The sequence below is a fragment of the Oryx dammah genome, unplaced genomic scaffold (genome assembly GCF_014754425.2).
Source record: "Oryx dammah isolate SB20612 unplaced genomic scaffold, SCBI_Odam_1.1 HiC_scaffold_25, whole genome shotgun sequence".
Taxonomy (NCBI): domain Eukaryota; kingdom Metazoa; phylum Chordata; class Mammalia; order Artiodactyla; family Bovidae; genus Oryx; species Oryx dammah.
Genome location: NW_024070209.1, coordinates 37,374,318 through 37,395,691, shown reverse-complemented (window position 1 = coordinate 37,395,691; position 21,374 = coordinate 37,374,318). Strand labels below are relative to the sequence as shown.

At 35.9% G+C, this 21,374-nt stretch overlaps 1 protein-coding gene across 4 annotated transcripts in view; it reads left to right on the top strand.

The window, feature by feature from the left end:
• CCDC88A (coiled-coil domain containing 88A) overlaps nt 1-21,374 on the top strand; it is a 115,919-nt gene that overhangs the window by 52,354 nt on the left and 42,191 nt on the right. For all 4 annotated transcript variants that reach the window (XM_040224859.1, XM_040224858.1, XM_040224857.1 and 1 more), the window contains exons 9-13: nt 7,350-7,431; nt 9,413-9,571; nt 11,102-11,248; nt 11,840-11,984; nt 16,918-17,102. In XM_040224859.1, the coding sequence (XP_040080793.1) occupies nt 7,350-7,431; nt 9,413-9,571; nt 11,102-11,248; nt 11,840-11,984; nt 16,918-17,102 (718 nt within the window). The remainder of the gene's footprint in view (nt 1-7,349; nt 7,432-9,412; nt 9,572-11,101; nt 11,249-11,839; nt 11,985-16,917; nt 17,103-21,374) is intronic.

The window sequence follows — 21,374 nt, the reverse complement described above, 5'->3', positions numbered from 1 at the left end:
ATTTGGATGGAAGAAGAAGTAATTCCTTATAAATTTCACTTTTATGCAATAGTTAACATTATCAAATGCTTCCTTTAATAATTCTCTTTGTCTCCATGGACCCCATGTTTCCAAAGAGTTTTTCTCTCATGCAAAGTATTTTTTTTTTTTTAGAAAAAAACAGCTTTATTAAAATATCATTCATATATCAGAAAATTGAACCTTTTAAAGTGTGCGATTCAATGATTTTTAGTTTATTCTTAGAGTTGTGCAATCATCCCATGCCATCTATTATTAAGACATTTTCATCACCCCAGAAAGAAACTGCATACCCATCAACAGTCACTGCATCACCTTTGGCCATTGCCTCCTCAAAACCACTAATATACTTCCTATTTCTATAGATTTGTCTATTCTAGACAATTCATATATATAAATGGAATCATACATTATGTGGCCTTTTATTTCTGGCTTCTTTCACTTAGCATAATGTTGTCAAGATTCATCCATGTTGTACCATATCGCAGTACTTCATTCCTTTTGATGGTTGAATAATACTCTCTTTTATGGACATTCTACATTTTGATTACTCATTTATGAGTTGATGGACGTTTGGATTGTGTTCTACTTTTTGGCTATTTAAATAATGCTCCTATGACCATTCATGTGTGTATTTTTGTATAGACATATATTTTCATTTCTCTTAGGTATTTACTGAGTTGTGGAAATTCTTGGTCATATAGTAGCTCTGTGTTTAACCTTTCAAGGAACTGTCAAACTATCTGGCTGTACCATTTTACATCACCACCAGCAAAGTATGAGGCCTCTAGTGTCTCTGCATCCTCAGTAATACCTGTTGTTATACACCCTTTTATTACAACCATAGATTTGATTTGCATTTCCATCATGACTAATAATGTTGAGTCTCTTTTCATGTGCTTATTGGCCATTTGTATATCTTCTTTGGAGAAATGTGTATTCAGTTCCTTTGCCCATTTTAAGTTGAATTTTGAGATAAAATTTTAATCAGTTCGGTTCAGTCACTCAGTCGTGTCCAACTCTTTGCAACCCCATGGACCACAACATGCCAGGCCTCCCTGTCCGTCATGAAATTACATGAAAACTGAAGGGATATTACAAATCTCTATACCCTACAGTTGAGAGTAAGTGAATTTTATTCACTTTTGACTTGGGGGAAAAAAGGGAGTGGTGTCAGGAAAAGTTCATAGAGATAGTAAGATTTCACCCGATGTTAGGCATTAAGTAAGTTGAAAAGGCTCAGATGGGTAGTAGCAGAAAAAACGGCAGCAATAGAATATGAAGAGGGACATGGGGAAATGAAGTTGAAAACGATGGAGTGGATAAGTAGAATGTCATGTAGGCAGTGCTGAGAAATTTGAATATTAAACAGTGGGGGCCAACTGAAGATTTTTTGTATAGGAGAGCAGTTTAAAACAGATTTCTGTTTTAATAAAGAGATATCAACCTAGTAGCTGACCTTTAGTGAGTATTCAAATTGGAAAAATAAATTCTGGTGTCATTGGAAAGATAGATTGAAGGACAGTCCAGGCAAGAAGTGGTTTGGGCCTGATCCAGGGTTTTAATGATGAGGTTAAAGAGGTGTTAAGGAAGAAAGTAGTGTCTTCAGTATAATTCCTAGTTTCCTGTAAGTAGTGTCTGTCTAGATGGTGATGCCGTTCATTCAGACAGGGAACATAAGAGAGGGAATACTATTAAGGTAAAAGACAAGTTTAGTTTTGACATATTTAGTTTGAGGTGCCTTTGAAATATTTCTGTGGAGATGATCAGTTGGATAATTGATTGTCTGGCCCATGATGCAGAGTAGAGATTTCAGATCATTAGTATACTCATGCAGAATACTATATGCAGCAGCATGTAAGTCGTAATTGAAACCTTTGGAGTGGATCAGACTGCCCGTGAGCATGAGGAATGTGAAGGATGTAATCTGAAGAATACAAATACTAGAAAGGTGTTTAAGTGGTTGAAGGTAGATGTCACCATTTATTACCCACATTACTGTTTCTTCATATACAAAATAACGGGTAGAGCAAATGATTAAGTGCATGAGCTTTCACATTCTAAAATGTGAATCCTGGCTCTCAACACTTTCTAACTGAGTGACTGTGGCCAAGTTACTGAAACTCTAAGACTATTCAGTTTCCTAGACTGTTAAATAGGAATAATATTAGTGCTTACTGTAGGGTTGTTGTATGAGGTAAATATGTAAGTAAACAGTGTGTATTACATAAGTGCTCAACAAATGTAAGCTGCAGTCATGAGCTACTACTTCTTTAGAACTCTTGTGAGGATTAAGTGCTTGGCACAGTGTAAAATGCATAGCACGAGTGTGTGGCACAGATAATGAGAACTTGATAATTGTTGGCCAAAAGATAGGCACAAAACATGAAATCAGCAAAAGAATCAGAGAATTAATATATTGAGAACTAGAAAATCCTAAGAGTATAGATTCATGGAAACCAAAGGAGAAGCATTTTAAGAAGAGTGGCATGAACTGCATTAAGTTTCTCAAAGATCTGAAAATAATGTGTTGGATTTGGCAATAGGTGACTGACTGGCTGTGATAAATAGTGTCAGTGGGAAGATGTGAATGGAAGCCTCATCACTGTAGATAGAATGGTCAAATGGGTGCAAAAAGGGATTATTTTATTAGTAAGTGTAGGTCCTCCTGGGTAACACTTTTGGAAATTACAGTAAAGTCATACTTCACATACTCCAAAGTGAATTTCAGATGGATTAAAGAGCTAAATGTAAAAAACAAAATAATGATGAAGAAACTAGTCTAGATGCTGCTACTGCTAAGTCCCTTCAGTCGTACCCAACTCTATGCGACCCCATAGATGGCAGCCCACCAGGCTCCCCCGTCCCTGGGATTCTTCAGGCAAGAACACTGGAGTGGGTTGCCATTTTCTTTTCCAATGCATAAAAGTGAAAAGTGAAAGTGAAGTCGCTCAGTTGTGTCCGACTCTTAGCAACCCCATGGACTGCAGCCCACCAGGCTCCCCCGTCCCTGGGACTCTTCACGCAAGAACACTGGAGTGGGTTGCCATTTTCTTTTCCAATGCATAAAAGTGAAAACTGGAGTGGGTTGCCATTTTCTTTTCCAATGCATAAAAGTGAAAAGTGAAAGTGAAGTCGCTCAGTTGTGTCCGACTCTTAGTGACCTCATGGACTGCAGCCCACCAGGCTCCTCCATCCATGGGATTTTCTAGGCAAGAGTACTGGAGTGGGGTGCCATTGCCTTCTCCGAGTTTAGATGAGTATGTGTTAATATACTCCTGGTGGGGAAGAATTTTACACAGAAGTGGTTGCTCTGTTTGTATTTTTAAAAATGTGAAATATGTAAACATCCAGAAAAAAATAAGTGTATTAAAAACATTAGAATATTCCTCAAAAAGTTAAACATAGTATTTTTATATTATCTAGCAATTCCACACCTATGTATATCCCACTAAAATTGAAAACAGGAACTCAAACATATACTGGCATGCCATTGTTCACTGAAGCATTATTCCCAATAGCTAAAGAGTAGAAACAATCCAGTGGCCATGAACAGATAGACAGATAAACAAAATGTGCTTGTGGGCACACAGTGTATTATTCAGTTCAGTTCAGTCGCTCAGTCATGTCCGACTCTTTTTGACCCCATGAATCACAGCATGCCAGGCCTCCCTGTCCATCACCAGCTCCCAGAGTTTACTCAAACTCCTGTCCATCAAGTCGGTGATGCCATCCAGCCTCTGTCGTCCCCTTCTCCTCCTGCCCCCTATCCCTCCCAGCATCAGTCTTTTCCAGTGAGTCAACTCTTCGCATGAGGTGGCCAAAGTATTGGAGTTTCAGCTTTAGCATCAGTCCTTCCAATGAACACCCAGGACTGATCTCCTTCAGAATGGACTGGTTGGACCTCCTTGCAGTCCAAGGGACTCTCAAGAGTCTTCTCCAACACCACAGTTCAAAAGCATCAATTCTTCAGCATTCAGCTTTCTTAACAGTCCAACTCTCACATCCATACATGACTACTGGAAAAACCATAGGCTTTACTAGACGGACCTTTGTTGGCAAAGTAATGTCTCTGCTTTTGAATATGCTGTCTAGGTTGGTCATAACTTTCCTTCTAAGGAGTAAGTGTCTTTTAATTTCATGGCTGCAGTCACCATCTGCAGTGATTTTGGAGCCCCCAAAATAAAGTCTGACACTGTTTCCACTGTTTCCCCATCTATTTGTCATGAAGTGATGGGACCAGATGCCATGATCTTCGTTTTCTGAATGTTGAGCTTTAAGCCAACTTTTTCACTCTCCTCTTTCACTTTCATCAGGAGGCTCTTTAGTTCCTCTTCACTTTCTGCCATAAGGGTGGTATCATCTGCATATCTGAGTTTATTGATATTTGTCCTGGCAATCTTGGTTCCAGCTTGTGCTTCTTCTAGTCCAGAGTTTCTCATGATGTACTCTGCATATAAGTTAAATAAGCAGGGTGACAATATACAGTACATCAATATACCTTGATGTACTCCTTTTCCTATTTGGAACCAGTCTGTTGTTCCATGTCCAGTTCTAACTGTTGCTTCCTGACCTGCATACAGATTTCTCAAGAGGCAGATTAGGTGGTCTGGTATTCCCATCTCTTTCAGAATTTTCCACAGTTTATTGTGATCCACACAGTCAAAGGCTTTGGCATAGTCAATAAAGCAGAAATAGATGTTTTTCTAGAACTCTTTTGCTTTTTCCATGATCCAGTGGATGTTGGCAATTTGATCTCTGGTTCCTCTGCCTTTTCTAAAACCAGCTTGAACGTCTGGAAGTTCACAGTTCACGTACTGCTGAAGCCTGGCTTGGACAGTTTTGAGCATTACTTTACTAGTGTATGAGATGAGTGGATTATTATTCCGCCATAAAAAATGAAATTTTGATATGCTGCTGCAACATGGATGAGCCATGAAATGAGCCATAAGATGAGCCATCTCAGCTTGCTAAGTGAGATAAACCAGATAAAAGGATAAATTTGAATAATTCCACTTAAATGAAATATCTTTTATGGGCAAATTGAGAGAGAAAATAAATTGGAGAGTTATTGCTTAATGAGTATAGAATTTCTGAATAGGGTAATGAAAAAGTTTTGGGAATATGTAGTGGTGATAGTTTAACATTGTAAAATTAATTAGTGCTTCTGAACTGTACATTTAAAACTAACCATTTTAAAATGGTTAAAATTTTAACCATTCTTTGAGCACCATTCTCCACCTGAGTGGAGGCCTTAGTTCTGCAGAAAAGCTCAAAGATATTGTTAGATCTATTCCTTGTGGAAGAACCAGAACCCTGCTTTATTGCTGGACTGTTGTTTCTCAGTTGCTCCTCCTCTGTTTCTGCATTCCCTTCCTTCTGTGAGTAGCAGCTGTTTGAATCTGCCCTTTAGATCTCAGGGAATCAAAAGGCTGAATGAAGCCTATTTCCTACAAACAAGAAATGGACAAAAAAGATTCGTACCTGGAATGACCTGACAGAGTCTTGCTCAGTTTCATCTGTAGTATGTCATCTGCAGATAGTGACAGTTTTATTCCTCCTTTAAATTTGGATTCCATTTCTTTTCCTTGTCTAATTGCTGTGGCTGGGACTATGTTGAATAAAAGTGGCAAGAGTGGGCATTGTTTTTTGTTTCTGATGTTAATGGAAATGTGTTCAGCTTTTCACTGTTGAGTCTGATGTTCTGGTTTTGTTGGATATAGAGTTTATTATTCTCTGTGCCCACTTTCTGCAGAGTTGTTTTTTTTTTTTATCATAAATGAGTATTGAGTTTTGTGAAAAGCTTTTTCTGCACCTACTGAGAAGATCATATGGTTTTTATTAATCAGTTTGTTAATGTGGTGTTCAGAAAGATGCATGTACCACAGTGTTGCATTATTTATACTTGCCATGATATGGAAGCAACCTAAGTGTCCACCAACAGATGATTAGATTAAAAAGATGTATAGAAAAAAAAAAATATATATATATAGAGAAAATGGTATGCTACTCAGTCATAAAAAGGATAAAATTTGCTATTTTAAAAACATGGGACTTCCCTGGTCGTCCAGGTGTTAAGAATCTACCTTGAAATCTAGGGGACACAGGTTTGATCCCTGGTCGGGGAACTAAGATCCCACATGCCATAGAGCAGCTAAGCCTGTGCACTGCAGCTACTTAGCCCCTGCACTCCAGAGCCCTCAGGCCACAACTAGAGAGCCTGCATGATGGAATGAAGATCTCTCGTGCAGCATCTAAGACTCAACACAGCCAAATAAATAAAACATTGATGGACTTGGAGGGTATTATCCTAAGTAAAATAAATCAAAGACAAATGCTATATGATGCCAATTATATGTGGAATCAAAACAATAAAACTAGTGAATGTAACAAGAAAAACAGATTTTTAGATACAGGAAGCAGGTGATTACTGGTGGGAAGAGGGAGTGGGGAGGGGCAGTATAGAGGTAGAGGATTAAAGGTACAAACTTATGTATAAAATAAGCTACAAGGATATACTGTACAGTGCAGGGAATATAGCTAATATTTTATGAAGTATAACTTTTAAAAATTGTGAAGCACAATAACCTGTAGCTTATATAACATTGTGTATCAGCTATACTTCAATAAAAATTTTCTCTGGTGAAAAAACTTAAATATAAGCACATATGAGATGTCAAAAGCAGATTGTTCTACATAATGAACATTTATTTTTTATTATTTAAGAACAGAAGGTTGACAGAGACAATGAGTGGAGACTTATTTTGAGGAGCTTGGCTCTAAAGGAGAGATAAAAAATGGGAGTTAGAACACAGTGTAAAAAGAAAAAAATGTATTAGGAGAAATACAAAAGTGTCCAGACTTCAGGGTAGAGACTAAGAGAGAGTCAAACATTTTACATATCTGTGTGGCACTGTATTATTTTCTTTAGGTCATTGTAAATATTGAAAATAGTTTGGAGACCCTTAAAGTCTCAGACCTAGCTAAGAACTCTTCCAGCTAATTTGTCTGTGACTATACAGAGAGGGAGAGAGAGTAAGGAGATGGGAATCAGGAAATGACAGAAGAGATGAAGAAAAAAAAGCTACATTATGAACTATGAGGACATTAGTCATTGAGGTTATTAGCATTTGGAGAACTTTAAGGATGAGTCTGATGACATCCACCATATAAATTCCTAATGCCAATTTGTCTTTTTCCCCAGCTTGAGGTCATGACCAATATTATGTTAAATTAGATATTTAATAATGATAGTATTTTGTATTAGTTCAGATGATCATAGTTTTCAAAGCACAAAGTTTTTTATTTAATAAATATTTTTTGCATTTAAGGGAGGAAAAGACTGAACAATTGTTGGACTGTAAACAAGAACTAGAGCAAATGGAAATAGAGCTAAAAAGGCTGCAGCAAGAGGTTTGTACCTGGAACTTTCATTATATAATATCAGTTGGAAATTGAGTTTTCTCCTTATAATTTACAACATTTGCCTTACTGCTTACTGAGGTTTAATGAAGTGTAATGACTTTTTCAGTGTTTCTGTCTTCAGAAATGCCAGAGCAAAAACTAGAAATCAAAACTGGAAAGAACTTTGGAGTTTTCTTTTTTCTCTGTCAGTGTGCTATTCAAACCTTGCTGAGATTTCAGGGAACCTCTTAGGACTGGGACAGTTGCAGGTTTTCCTTTTTTATGTATTGGCATCTGTGGACTTGACAGCTGGAATACCTTTACTGCTAAACTGTGCTGCTTATGTATATTTCCCTAAGTCTCTGCTCTCTTATGGTGCTTTATGTTAACTTCCATAGAATAGAATGCATTTTAATTTTTCTCTTTTTCTACCATGTAGATCCTGTACTTTTTAAAATGTCTTTATTTTTTCTGAAGCTTTGTGTTTTTTCATCATGAACTAAAACTATTTAAGAATTTGCTTCTTTTAATTACTCTGTAATGTTTTGTTTTCATCTGAAGGTAGTGCAAGAGGTCTTCTTTAAGCCATAAATGATAAAGATTGAGATAAGGCTGGAAAATTCTTTCTTGTCCTTACTTCCCCCAAGCCTCCATTTTAAATTCCAGGGTTGCTTCAGTTGTGGGATCATAAACCTGTGACCTTTCTAGGTGAATGAATCTAGGGATCATAACCTTTAGTTTTAGATATGCTGTGACTGCTGTGCCACTGCTTGGTAGCAGGGTTTTTTTGTGTTCCATCTAAAACAGTGATTCTCAATCTTTTTTGTCTCAAGACCCTTCTTTACTCTTAAAAATTAATGAGGATTATTTAATGTGAATTCCCTTTACTGGAATTAACTATATTTGAAATTTAAACTAGTAATTTAAAAATATTTATTAATTCATTTGAAAATAATACTCAGCCCATTCCATGTTAACATAAAAATTATATGATAACTAAATAACCATTATTTTCTAAAACAACAGAAAAATTAGAAGAATAGTAATCTTTTATATTTGTGCAAATCTCTTTATTTAATGCCTTCCTTAATTGAAGACTACTAGATTCTCATATCTGTTTCTGCATTCAGTCTCTTAAGTTAATAACATGCCATCTATGTAGCCTCTGGAAAGTTCCACTGTACCCTTATGAGAGAATGAGAGTGAAAACAGCAAGTACTGTCTTAGTATCATTGAAAATAGTTTTGACCTGATGAACTCCCCAGAAGGCTTTCAGAGACCCACAGATGTGTCTGGATCATGCTTCAATTATTGTTATTCAAAGGATTGCAGGAGGACTTTTTAAAGTTTGAATTTTAATATTTATTTCAAATGATGTAGAGATGTATACTAATCATATGCAAGTAATCATTCATGTGGAAGTATTTAAAAACTCAGCAGGATTTTGGTAACATATCTGGATAGAAACATTTCTCTAAAGTAACTAATGATCAACTTTTGTAGTAGTTTGCCTCATCTGTATTTTTACTATCTTGTATTTTGAAGTTAGCTTTTAACCTTAAATTCATTGCAAACAGTTACGTTAAGAGATTTACTTATTTTAAAATGTCCTAAAAAAAAAATGTCCTGAGTAGTTTTTACAATCTTAGTAGTGAACATTATATATAAAAACTTGTATGTATGCATGTGTTTTTGTATTTGTATAGAAGTGTATATTTTAAAAATACTTCTTACTCTTGGTTTAAAAAAAAAGACTTTATATATCGCATTAAAAAAATTACTTAAGGTATAATATTTATACCAGAAAATTCACACTTTTAGCAGTCTGTCTCCTTAACCACTCGGCTTCCTCGTCCCACAAAAATTCACACTTTTAAAGTGCAGAAGTAATTGGGGTTTTTTTGTAAATTCATCAGATTGCACAACCTAAGCATTATCAATTTGAAAATAGAGAATAATATTTTAAATATTAGTATGTGTTTATATTTAGAACATGAATTTGCTTTCGGATGCTCGTTCTGCAAGAATGTATCGAGATGAATTAGATGCACTTCGGGAGAAGGCCGTCAGAGTTGATAAGCTTGAAAGTGAAGTCAGCAGATATAAAGAGAGACTACATGATATTGAATTTTATAAGGCAAGAGTTGAGGTATGTTGCATAATTTAAACAATTCACAATATTTTTCTTTAAAAGTTACGATTTTTCAAAATGCATTTAAAATACATTTTAATAAATGTAAAAGAACTCTTGAAAGATTGAGCAAACTCATAGAGCAAACATGAGTGCTTATTTTATGATAGATCAGCATATTGTTTAGACTTGTAAAAAGGAATTTTTGGATGCTATTCATTGGAGGTTTTATTTCATTCCTTTGTTTAATTAGCATTATAGGTAGGGAAGACTTTGAAGTTAAAATAAAGTATATATGCCTCTCCTAATTTTAAACTCATGCCTAGAGGTGAATGCTTCTGATTGCTGCTCAACTCAGAATACTAAATTAGGATCAGTGAACGCAAAATCAGTATCTGTCTTCCTCTTCTCCTTCTCTCTCTTCCTTCACCTCCCCAATGCCATTTGTCTCTTTATATGAACAAGTTAGAAGAAAACCAATTTTTCTTATTTAATGGTTGCAATTCTGTGTTACATAAAGTTGAGTTTAATAGCAAGAATTTGGAAATCTTGTTTCTTGCATTCTTTTTTCCTTTCTCAATGATTTCTTCTTTGTCTGTAAATAGAGGAGATTTTCATCAGTTTCAGTATGGGGATAACAAAGAAGGAGTTTGCAATATCAAGTGAAAACATTGTAAGAGAAAGTTAAAACTTGGCCTGAATGTTACCAGAAAATAGACCCAATAGAGTACAAGGATAAGCTGCTTGTTAATTCTTTTATACTTTTTTAAATGGGTACATGTGTGGGACTATTCAGGGGTCCTCATGTGTGCCATAGTTTTAATATACTTTTGCTTGACCAGCTTATAAACAGCAGGCATGTAACTTAGCAATATAGATTTGTGAACATGTCTTCAAAACATACATAGTAATTTTAAGGTGTTTATATAAAGTATTTTTTGATAAAGCCTTGGTTTATGATTTACTTGAATATTGATTGCAGTCTTGGTATTTTACTCAAAACCCCAAACTCTTCACTTTCAAGTAGAGAGAAACTTAAATCTATTTTATTAAATAAATTAAGCCCCAATTCTATGTAGATTTGCATCTTAAAAATCTAGACTACTTATACTGAGTTCCTTATCCTTGTGACTTAAGAATTTAAATATTCCCTGACAATTTCATGTGAAATTATAGTAGACTCATCCTAATACAGGTGCTATTTGTTTACATAATTTCTTAATTAATTTATTTTTTATTGAAGGATAATTGCTTTACAGAATTTTGCTGTTTTCTGTCAAACCTCAACATGAATCAGCCTTAGGTACACATATATCCACTACCTTTTGAAACTTCCTCCCATCTCCCTCCCCTGTTTACATAATAATTTAAATTCTGGGAAATAAAATGAAACCAACTATATTTGTTCCTCAGTACCTTTAATCTTGCATAGACCTGTTGATAATGATAGCTTAATGTCTTATTTTTTAACAAAGAATATGTTTCAGAACTTTAAAAATTATCATATTAACATTTGTGACCAATAAAGCCTACTTGAAATTTTTATAGGAATTAAAAGAAGACAATCAAGTTTTACTGGAAACAAAAACCATGTTGGAAGACCAATTAGAAGGAACTCGAGCTCGTTCTGATAAATTGCATGAATTAGAAAAAGAGAATTTACAACTGAAGGCTAAACTGCATGATATGGAAATGGTAAGTGTATAAGGTAGATCCATTACATAGCTTCTAAGTAAAAATTCTAAGATTCATCTGATTTCCCTATAGTGATAAGGATGGCTAGTGTTCTTAAGGTCTTAACAGAAAAGTGAGAACTAAATAAATTAGATGCTCCTGATTTTATGTAAGTTCAGGAGTAGTAGACATTTCTGCCTTTCTTACAAAGGGGTATTATTTATTAATTTTTCTACTTCTTTTCAGAAAACCCTAATAAGCTATTATGTAAACATTTTTTAGACTATAGAAATAGAACTATTGCTAAAATTTAGCATTGGATCAGAAGTCATTTGTTATGTGACTAGAACAATATAATGACTGTGAAGAAGTGTTTTCAGTGTCCCCAAAAATCACTTTAAAAGGAGGTCAGACAACTGATCAGTTTAATGACCAGCAGTAACAAATATAATTGATTATTATAAAGAGCTTCAAATCGTGAAAATTTTAAGGAACTCAAAATTTAACTCATACAGTTTCTGATAATTGAAATTTATAAAGTAATACAATATTAGCTTGAAATTGTACTGTTTCTTAGCTTTCTTTTCTCTCCCTACTCTGCCAATAAAAAAGGAACGTGATATGGATAGAAAAAAGATTGAAGAATTAATGGAAGAAAATATGACTTTGGAAATGGCACAGAAGCAAAGTATGGATGAATCATTACATCTTGGCTGGGAACTGGAACAAATATCTAGAACTAGTGAACTTTCTGAAGGTATTTCTGATACTGTTTTATTTAAATGGATAAATGAATAAATGACATTGTATGTATGCTTACATTTCTGGATATTTTCTTACTGTTCTTTATTTTCCTTGACTGGAAATGTCTCAAAAGACCAGATATCTCCCTAGATAGGATTTCACAGAAGAATATATTAATTCCCACAATTCTGGGTTTGATCCTTATCTCTGTGTGTCTTACAGCTCAACTTTGAGTGCAGTAACAGATTTGATCCATTGTTTAGGCACTATTTCATGTTAATATCCCAAGAAGTGGGGGTATCGGTTTATTAATGTATTTTGAGAGATATAATCATCTACTAAATAGAACAGAAAAGTCATATTTACTGGTCAACCTGTTCTTTGACTGTAGGCAAACCTAAATAGGACATCAGAATGTAATGGGAATATTCTTTGGTGAATATGTAGCCAGAATAAAGCAACTTAAGGATCTTTACAGTTACTTTCATCCATATATGTCATCGCCATTTTAGGATTATACCTACCAGTTGCTCAAGCCCACTTATACTTGGGAGGTAATAAAAAACCTCAGATAAATATTTAACTTTTGGCTCTATGTCTCTGCCTCCACATTAATTTGTCCTCTTTATTAAAGCTGGACACATACATACAATGTGGCCTTTTGTGTTAAAACTTTGAGTTTGCTAATACTGATATACTTTATTGAAATTATACCCCAGTCACATTTCTTTGAATTAGACTGGTTCCCCAATTTCTCGGTAAACCAGTATTTATATTATTATACCTGTTTTATTGTATCAGGCTCTGAGCTTATAGCCTGGTGCTAAAAAATGGTAACTTCTACAGATGACTTGTCATATTTATTACTGTTAGGCTTTTCCTAATTTTACACTTGGGAACCTAATTCCAAGTTCTGGGACCTCATGTAAATTGACTTCATAGTAAGTGATGATATTCAGCCAATGAACTTGCCAAGAGGTGTTACATAAAACATTTGTGGACCTTTTTAATTGTATTCCATGTGAATTGAGTTACAAAGAAAACAATTCAGATTTAAATGTTTTCTACTGCACTCAATATGCCAGCAAATTTGGAAAACTCGGCAGTGGCCACAGGACTGGAAAAGGTCCGTTTTCATTCCAACCCCAAAGAAAGGCAATGCCAAAGATTGCTCAAACTACCGCACAATTGCACTCATCTCAAACGCTAGTAAAGTAATGCTCAAAATTGTCCAAGCCAGGCTTCAGCAGTATGTGAACTGTGAACTTCCAGATGTTCAAGCTGGTTTTAGAAAAGGCAGAGGAACCAGAGATCAAATTGCCAACATCCGCTGGATCATGGAAAAAGCAAGAGAGTTCCAGAAAAACATCTATTTCTGCTTTATTGACTATGCCAAACCTTTGACTGTGTGGATCACAATAAACTGTGGAAAATTCTGAAAGAGATGGGAATACCAGACCACGTGACCTGCCTCTTGAGAAATCTGTATGCAGGTCAGGAAGCAACAGTTAGAACTGGACATGGAACAACAGACTGGTTCCAAATAGGAAAAAGAATTGAAAGAGACACATGTACCCCAGTGTTCATTGCAGCACTGTTTATAATAGCCAGGACATGGAAACCACCTAGATGTCCATCAGCAGATGAATGGATAAGAAAGCTGTGGTACATATACACAATGGAGTATACTCAGCCATTAAAAAGAATACATTTGAATCAGTTCTAATGAGATGGATGAAACTGGAGCCGATTATACAGAGTGAAGTAAGCCAGAAAGAAAAATATCAATACAGTATACTAATGCATATATATGGAATTTAGGAAGATGGTAAGGATAACCCTGTATACAAGACAGCAAAAGAGATACAGATGTAAAGAACAGTCTTTTGGACTCTGAGGGAGAGGGAGAGGGTGGGATGATTTGGGAGAATGGCATTGAAACATGTATACTATCATGTAAGAAACTAATTGCCAGTCTGTGTTCGATACAGGATACAGGATGCTTGGGGCTGGTATACGGGGATGATCCAGAGAGATGATATGGGGTGGGAAGTGGGAGGGGGATTCAGGATTGGGAACCTACACCTGTGGCGGATTCATGTCAATGTATGGCAAAACCAATACAGTATTGTAAAGTAAAATAAGGTAAAAATAAAAATTAAAAAAAAAAAGTACGTCAAGGCTTTATATTGTCACCCTGCTTATTTAACTCATATGCAGAGTACATCATGAGAAACTCTGGGCTGGAGGAAGCACAAGCTGGAATCAAAATTGCCAGGAGAAAATCAATAACCTCAGATATGCAGATGATACCACCCTTTTGGCAGTAAGTGAAGAAAAACTAGAGCCTCATGATGAAAGTGAAAGAGGAGAGTGAAAAAGTTGGCTTAAAGCTCAACATTCAGAAGACGAAGATCATGGCATCTGGTCCCATCACTTCATGACAAATAGATGGGGAAACAGTGGCTGACTATTTTTCTGGGCTCCAAAATCACTGCAGATGGTGACTGCAGCCATGAAATTTAAAGATGCTTACTCCTTGGAAGGAAAGTTATGACCAACCTAGATAGCATATTCAAAAGCAGAGACATTACTTTGTCAACAAAGGTCTGTCTAGTCAAGGCTATGGTTTTTCCAGTGGTCATGTGTGGATGTGAGAGTTGGACTGTGAAGAAAGCTGAGCGCCGAAGAATTGATGCTTTTGAACTGTGGTGTTGGAGAAGACTCTTGAGAGTCCCTTGGACTGCAAGGAGATCCAACCAGTCCATCCTAACGGAGATCAGTCCTGGGTGTTAATTGGTAGGACTGATGCTGAAGCTGCAACTCCAATACTTTGGCCATCTGATGCGAAGAGCTAACTCATTTGAAAAGATCCTGATGCTGGGAAAGATTGAGGGCAGGAGGAGAAGGGGATGACAGAGGATGAGATGGCTGGATGGCATTACCGACTCAATGGACATGGGTTTGGGTGGACTCCAGGAGTTGGTGAGGGACAGGGAGGCCTGACGTGGTGCAGTTCACGGGGTTGCAAAGAGTCAGACACAACTGAGAGACTGAACTGAACTGCTCAAATAGTTAAAATTACACTGTTAGTTTTCTCAGCTGTTAGGTGGGGACAGTAATAGTAAGGACTATCTGGTAGGGTTGTTGTGAGGGTTGAATTTGTTAATGAAGCTGTTTAGAACACCTTGTAAATAGCATTTGAGTGTTTTATTATTATTGTTATTATTATTATATCAGTTGTTTTGCTGCAGTCATAGAACAGAATATTAGTATAGTGTAGTTTTTTTTAACTATACAAGGAACTTTCTAGAAAATTTGTTGAATGTGAAAAATGTAAAGAAGGAAATCAAAGTCACTAATAATTTCTTACCTTTTACATCTCAAAAAATTTGCTTCTAGAATTTTTCTACACACACATTTATTTTATATATCATCATTAGTGTGTATGTACAGTCAGAGTTCCTTTTTTCATCCAAAATATAACTTAGACATTCTCCCATGTTAAAAATGTGTTGTGTGCATCCTTTTTATTCTTTGTAGGATGGCTTGAAGTTTCTTTGAAGCACCTAGTATTGAAAGTTTTGTTAAGGCATATCATGTTTTGTAGCCTAATCTTGTTTAATTGAAACGAGTTTTACTTAAGACATGGACAACTAATAAAATTTATGAAGTCAGTGACTATCTATGATACCAGCTTTTAATAAAAGATTAACAGTGTGCTGACTAGAACAAAAACTTGAAATAAGAATTGAGGCTTTCTTAAATCTTAGGAGATATTTTACTCTACCTGATTTTTAAAAATAGAATGTCTGACTTGTGGGGATACATGGTTTGTGTGTGTGTGTGTGTGTGTGTTTGGTTTTTATGATGGAGGATTTCAAACATAAATACAAAGTAGACAGACCTAGAAATACCCTCCTGTATTTCTGTTCATTTCCTTTCCTGAAATCTAGGATTTCAAAATAAATTCTTAAGTGTCATATTTCATTTGTGAATCTTAACATTTTTATATCTTCAAAATATTTAATGAGTCTGTTATACAGTTATTAGAAAATAATTATTTTTGGCTTACTGGAAAACATTTCCAGACGTTGAAACTGAGTTTTCTTATTTTAAAAAATATAATTCCAAAAGCTGCTTAGAAAGATGATTTCCATTGGCAAAATGGACTGCTTGTTGCTCTTTATACTTAATTAACTAGATTCTTCATTTAGAGAAAGACTTTTTTGAAGTGACCTGTGTATAGTACTGTCTTGCCTTTCTCAGAATCAGGGGGGGATTTTTTTTCCCCCTTCAAACTGTTTTCCTTTTTTTAATCTTTGAAGGTGTGGCATAGAATATGCTTTACACTTGTTATTTAAGTCACACAGTAACTCTGTTAGATACACAGGATAGTAACTATATTTTGTCCAAGTAACCTAAGATTCATTGAGGTTAAAGTTGCTTTCTCATGGAATTAGGACGAAAAGTCTAGTCACTTCAGTCCAAATTTTGTACTTTTTTTCCCAGTAGAATGCTTGTGGATGCGTACACGTGTGTGTGTGTTAAGTCGCTTCAGTTGTGTCTGACTCTTTGCGACCCTATGGACTGTAGCCAGGCTTCTCTGTTCATGGGATTCTCCAGGCAAGAATACTGGAGTGGGTTGCCATTTTCTTCTCTAGGGTGTCTTCCTGACCCAGGGATTGAACCCTCATCTCCTGCGTCTCCTGCATTACAGGCGGGTTCTTTACCACTGAGCCACCAGGAAAGCCGTGGCTTCTGGAATGCATTAGAATTTAAAGATTTACCTGTATTTATCTGTTTTTTTATTGTGTCTATCTCGTATAACTTTATTAATTTTTTATAAAGTTAAGGATCAGATGATTGAGTGTATTTACACTAAATATTTTAAATAGTGAAGAGTAAGCATAGTTTTACCAGTGTCATATTTTTCAATGTTACAGCACCACAAAAATCCTTGGGCCATGAGGTGAATGAATTGACATCAAGTAGATTGTTGAAGTTGGAGATGGAAAATCAGAGTTTGACAAAAACTGTAGAAGAGCTTCGGAGTACTATGGATTCTGCTGAAGGCACCACCTCCAAAATCCTGAAAATTGAAAAAGAAAATCAAAGACTAAGTAAGAAGGTATAAAAATTAATGTTTAATATAATGTAAAAAAAGGTATATGTAAAAGTATAAATAAATAGTGTTTAGATAGAACATTTATTTTCCAACTTTTATTATACCCTCAATATTATTTTAACTTATTATATAGATCTCAAACTTATATAAATATGAAGTGAATGTACTCTTAGACTCATTCAAGTTCAACAGTTATTATCTTACAACTAATCTTACTTCTACCCTTGATACCCTCTGTGCAACCAGCAGATAATTTTGAAGTAAGTCCTTGACATGGTAATGTCTTACCAATAAATATCTCAATTATAAATTTCTAAAAAGTAAGGAATTTTTAAAAAGAACAGTTATGATATCATACTTAAAAAATTATAGCTTTTGATCAGCATTTCAGTTTCTCAAATCTATTATGATTTAAAAAAATTTTTTTTATTTTTTGAATATAAGTATATTCAAATATTTTTAAAATATAAATCCAAGTAAGATTGGTATGTTCAATCAGTTGATGTGTCCCTTAAGTCTTTTTTAGTCTATAGATTAACTCTTCTTTCCTAGTAGTTTTTCTGTTGAAGAAAGTGATGTTTGTAGTCATAGAAAATCATTGGTTTAGATCCCTTAATTAATCAGAGGGTACAAAATCCTGATATTATACCATCCATTCTTAATTTGGTAGCTAGAGTGTTTCTGTAAGGAAAACCTTTTTTTTAAAAAAATACTGGGTTAAAAAATAAACCACTGTTAGTTACTGTGAGGAACAACTCTTAGGGTGGGTAAGGTGGGACGAATGTTTGATTCTTGTCCTTTATTTACCGGTTTCCTAGTAATAAATTGGTTCTCTTATATCCTTCTGAGATAATTATTGAGTTTGTTGTGGTGTCATAATAAACTCACAGATTTAAAAATATTTCATGTATTTTAATACACTGCATTTTTCTTACCCTCCCAACTCTTTTAAGCTGCTACCTGAATCCTTATGACATGACCTGAGCACTCCTGGAGAGCTTCCTTGCTTTCTGCTCTGACAGAGTGTTCTGGGTTCCTCTGAAACATTTCCTACTTCAGACCTGGACACAGCCATTTCTCTAAAAGGCCCTTCTTTCTTTTAGTCGACAATAGGTATTTAGAGGCCACAGTTTCAGTTCAGTTCAGTTCAGTCGCTCAGTCGTGTCCAACTCTTTGCGACCCCATGAATTGCAGCACGCCAGGCCTCCCTGTCCATCACCATCTCCCGGAGTTCACTCAGACTCATGTCCATCGAGTCCATGATGCCATCCAGCCATCTCATCCTCTGTCATCCCCTTCTCCTCCTGCCCCCAATCCCTCCCTGCATCAGAGTCTTTTCCAATGAGTCAACTGTTTGCATGAGGTGGCCAAAGTATTGGAGTTTCAGCTTTAGCATCATTCCTTCCAAAGAAATCCCAAGGCTGATCTCCTTCAGAATGGATCTCCTTGCAGTCCAAGGGACTCTCAAGAGTCTTCTCCAACACTGCAGTCCAAAAGCATCAATTCTGCAGCGCTCAGTTTAGGGATTATGAAACCTGAATTTAAGTAGACTTTGAAAAGAAATAACAAGTATACCTTATTTTATTGCATAGTACTTTATTGCACGTCACAGATAATTGCTGCTGTTGTTCTTTTTTTACAACTTGAAAGTTTGAGGCAACCCTGCTTCAAACAAGTCTCTCAGCACTATTTTTCTAATAGCGTTTGCTTACTTCATGTCTCTGTGTCGCATTTTGGTGATTCTCACAATATTTCAAACTCTTTCATTGTTACTGTATTTGTTATGGTGATCTCTGTGAGTGATCTTTGATGTTAGTATTTTAATTGTGTTGCGGTGGCATAGACTGCACCCATATAAGATAGTGAACTTAATCAAGTGATGTGGTGTTCCAGCTTCTCCACTGACTGGTGATTTCCCCATCTCTCTCCCTCTCCTTGTACCTCCCTATTCCAAGACACAACAATATTGAAATTAGGCAACTAATAACCCTAGAATGGCCTGTATGTGTTCAAGTGAAAGGAGTAGTTGCACATCTCTCACTCTCACAATCGAGTCACAAGCTAGAAATGATTAAGAATAGTGAGGAAGGAGTGTTAAGCTGAGATAGACTGAAAGGTAGGCCTCCTACACCAGTCAGCCAAGATGTGCATGCATAGAAGTTCTTGAATTCAAAGTACTTTCAGTGAACTTTGAATGATAGGAAGATGAAAGAGCATTGTTGCTGATATGGAGAAAGTCTTAGTGGTCTGGATAGAAGACATGCCAGCCACAGCATTCCTTTAAGCCAAAGCCTAATCCAGAGCAAGGCCTTCTCTTCAGTTCTGTGAAGGCTGAGAGAGGTGACGAAGCTTCAGAAGAAAACTTTTAGAGGTTGGTTTGTGAGGTTGAAGGAGAGATGTTTCCGTAACATAAAAGTACAACACGTACTAAGGTAGAAGCTGTATTTAGTTTTCCAGAAGATGTAATTAATTACGGTGACTACACTAAACTAGATTTTTAGCGTAGACAAACGACCTTCTATTGGAACAAGATTCCATCTAGGACTTCCCTAGCTGGAAGAGTTTAATTAATGCCTAAGTTCGAAGCTTCAAAGGACAGGTTTCTTCCCTGGCGGTCCCAGTGGCTAAGACTCCACACTCCCAATGAACGGGGCCTAGGCTTGATCCCTGGTCAGGGAACTGGATCCCACACGCCACAACTAAAGATCCTGCATGCCACAATTAAGACCTGGCACAGCCAAATAAATATATTTTTTTTCTGTAAAGGACAGGCTGACTTTCTTGTTAGAGGCTAATGAAGCTGGTGACTTGAAGTCAGTGGTCATTTACAGTTTCAAAACTCTTAGGGGCCTTAAGAATTCTGCTTAATCTGTTCTCTCTGTACTTACTTTCCCTGTACTCTCTTGATGGAACAACAAAGCCTGGATGACAACATATCTGTTTACAGTATGGTTTATTGACTATTCTAAGCCCACTTGTGAGGTCTACTGCTCAAACAAAAATTTCTTTCAAAATATGACTGCTCATTGACAGTGCACCTGATCCCCAAGAGCTCTGTTAGAGACTTAGGATTGAGATTCATGTTGTTCCATGCTTACTAACACAATATCCATTCTGTGGCCCATAGATTAAAGAGTAAGTTGACTTTGAAGTCTTACTCTTTATTTTGTAATGCTATAGCTGCCATCAAAAGTGATTCCTCTGATGGGTCTGGGCAAAGTCAAATTGAAAACCTTCTGGAAAGAACTTACCAGTCTAGATGCCATTAAAAGCATTCGTGATTCATGGGAAGAGGTAAAAATAACAACGTTAACAGGGGTTTGAAAGAAGTTGATTCTACCCCTCATGGATGACTTAGAGGCTTCAGTGGAGGAGGTAATTGCAGATGTGGAGGAATTAGCAAGAGAACCAGAACTAGAAATGGAGCCTGAAGATGTGATTGATTTGTTGCAATCTCATGATACAGCTATAATGGATTAGGAGTTACTTCTTGTGCATGAGTAAAGAAAGTTTCTTGAGACGGAGTCTACTGTTGAAGATGTTGTGAAGTTGGTTGAAATATCAATGGAGGACTTAAATATTACATAAAGTTGATAAAACAGTGGCTGTGTTTAAGAGAAGTGACTCCAGTTTTGGAAAAAAAAAAAAAGTTTTTGTAGCCTTGCATGCTACAGAGAAATGGTTCATGAAAGGAAGAGTCAGCTGACAGAGCAGACTTTATTGTTTTATTTTAAGAAATTACATAGCCCTCCCAGCCTTCAGCAGCCACTACCCTGATCAGTCAGCAGCCATCAGCATCTAGGCAAGACACTCCCCCAGCAAGAAGATTAAAACTTGCTGAAAGCTCAGGTGATGGTTAACTTTTTTTAGCAGTGAAGTATTTTTTAAGGAAGGTATGTACATTGGTTTTTTTTAAACATAATGGTATGGCACACTTAATAGACTACAGTGTGGGGTAAACATAGCTTTTAGAATATTCATTTGACTCATTTAATTGTGATACTTACTTTATTGCAGTAGTCTTGATCCAAACTTGCAATATCTCTGAGATACTCTATTTTCCTGTTGTGGGACAGTTAGACCAAGTAATTTATTTGTGCATATCTTTCTACCTGCACAAACACATACACACAGTATACATAAATAGAAATCATATTATAAAGACATACATGATATTTTCATCATGAATACCCTCCATCATGTATACCCTTCAAAATGTGCTTTCACTTTTGTTTCCAGTTCTTGGTCACTGAAAAATATACTCTAATAAATATT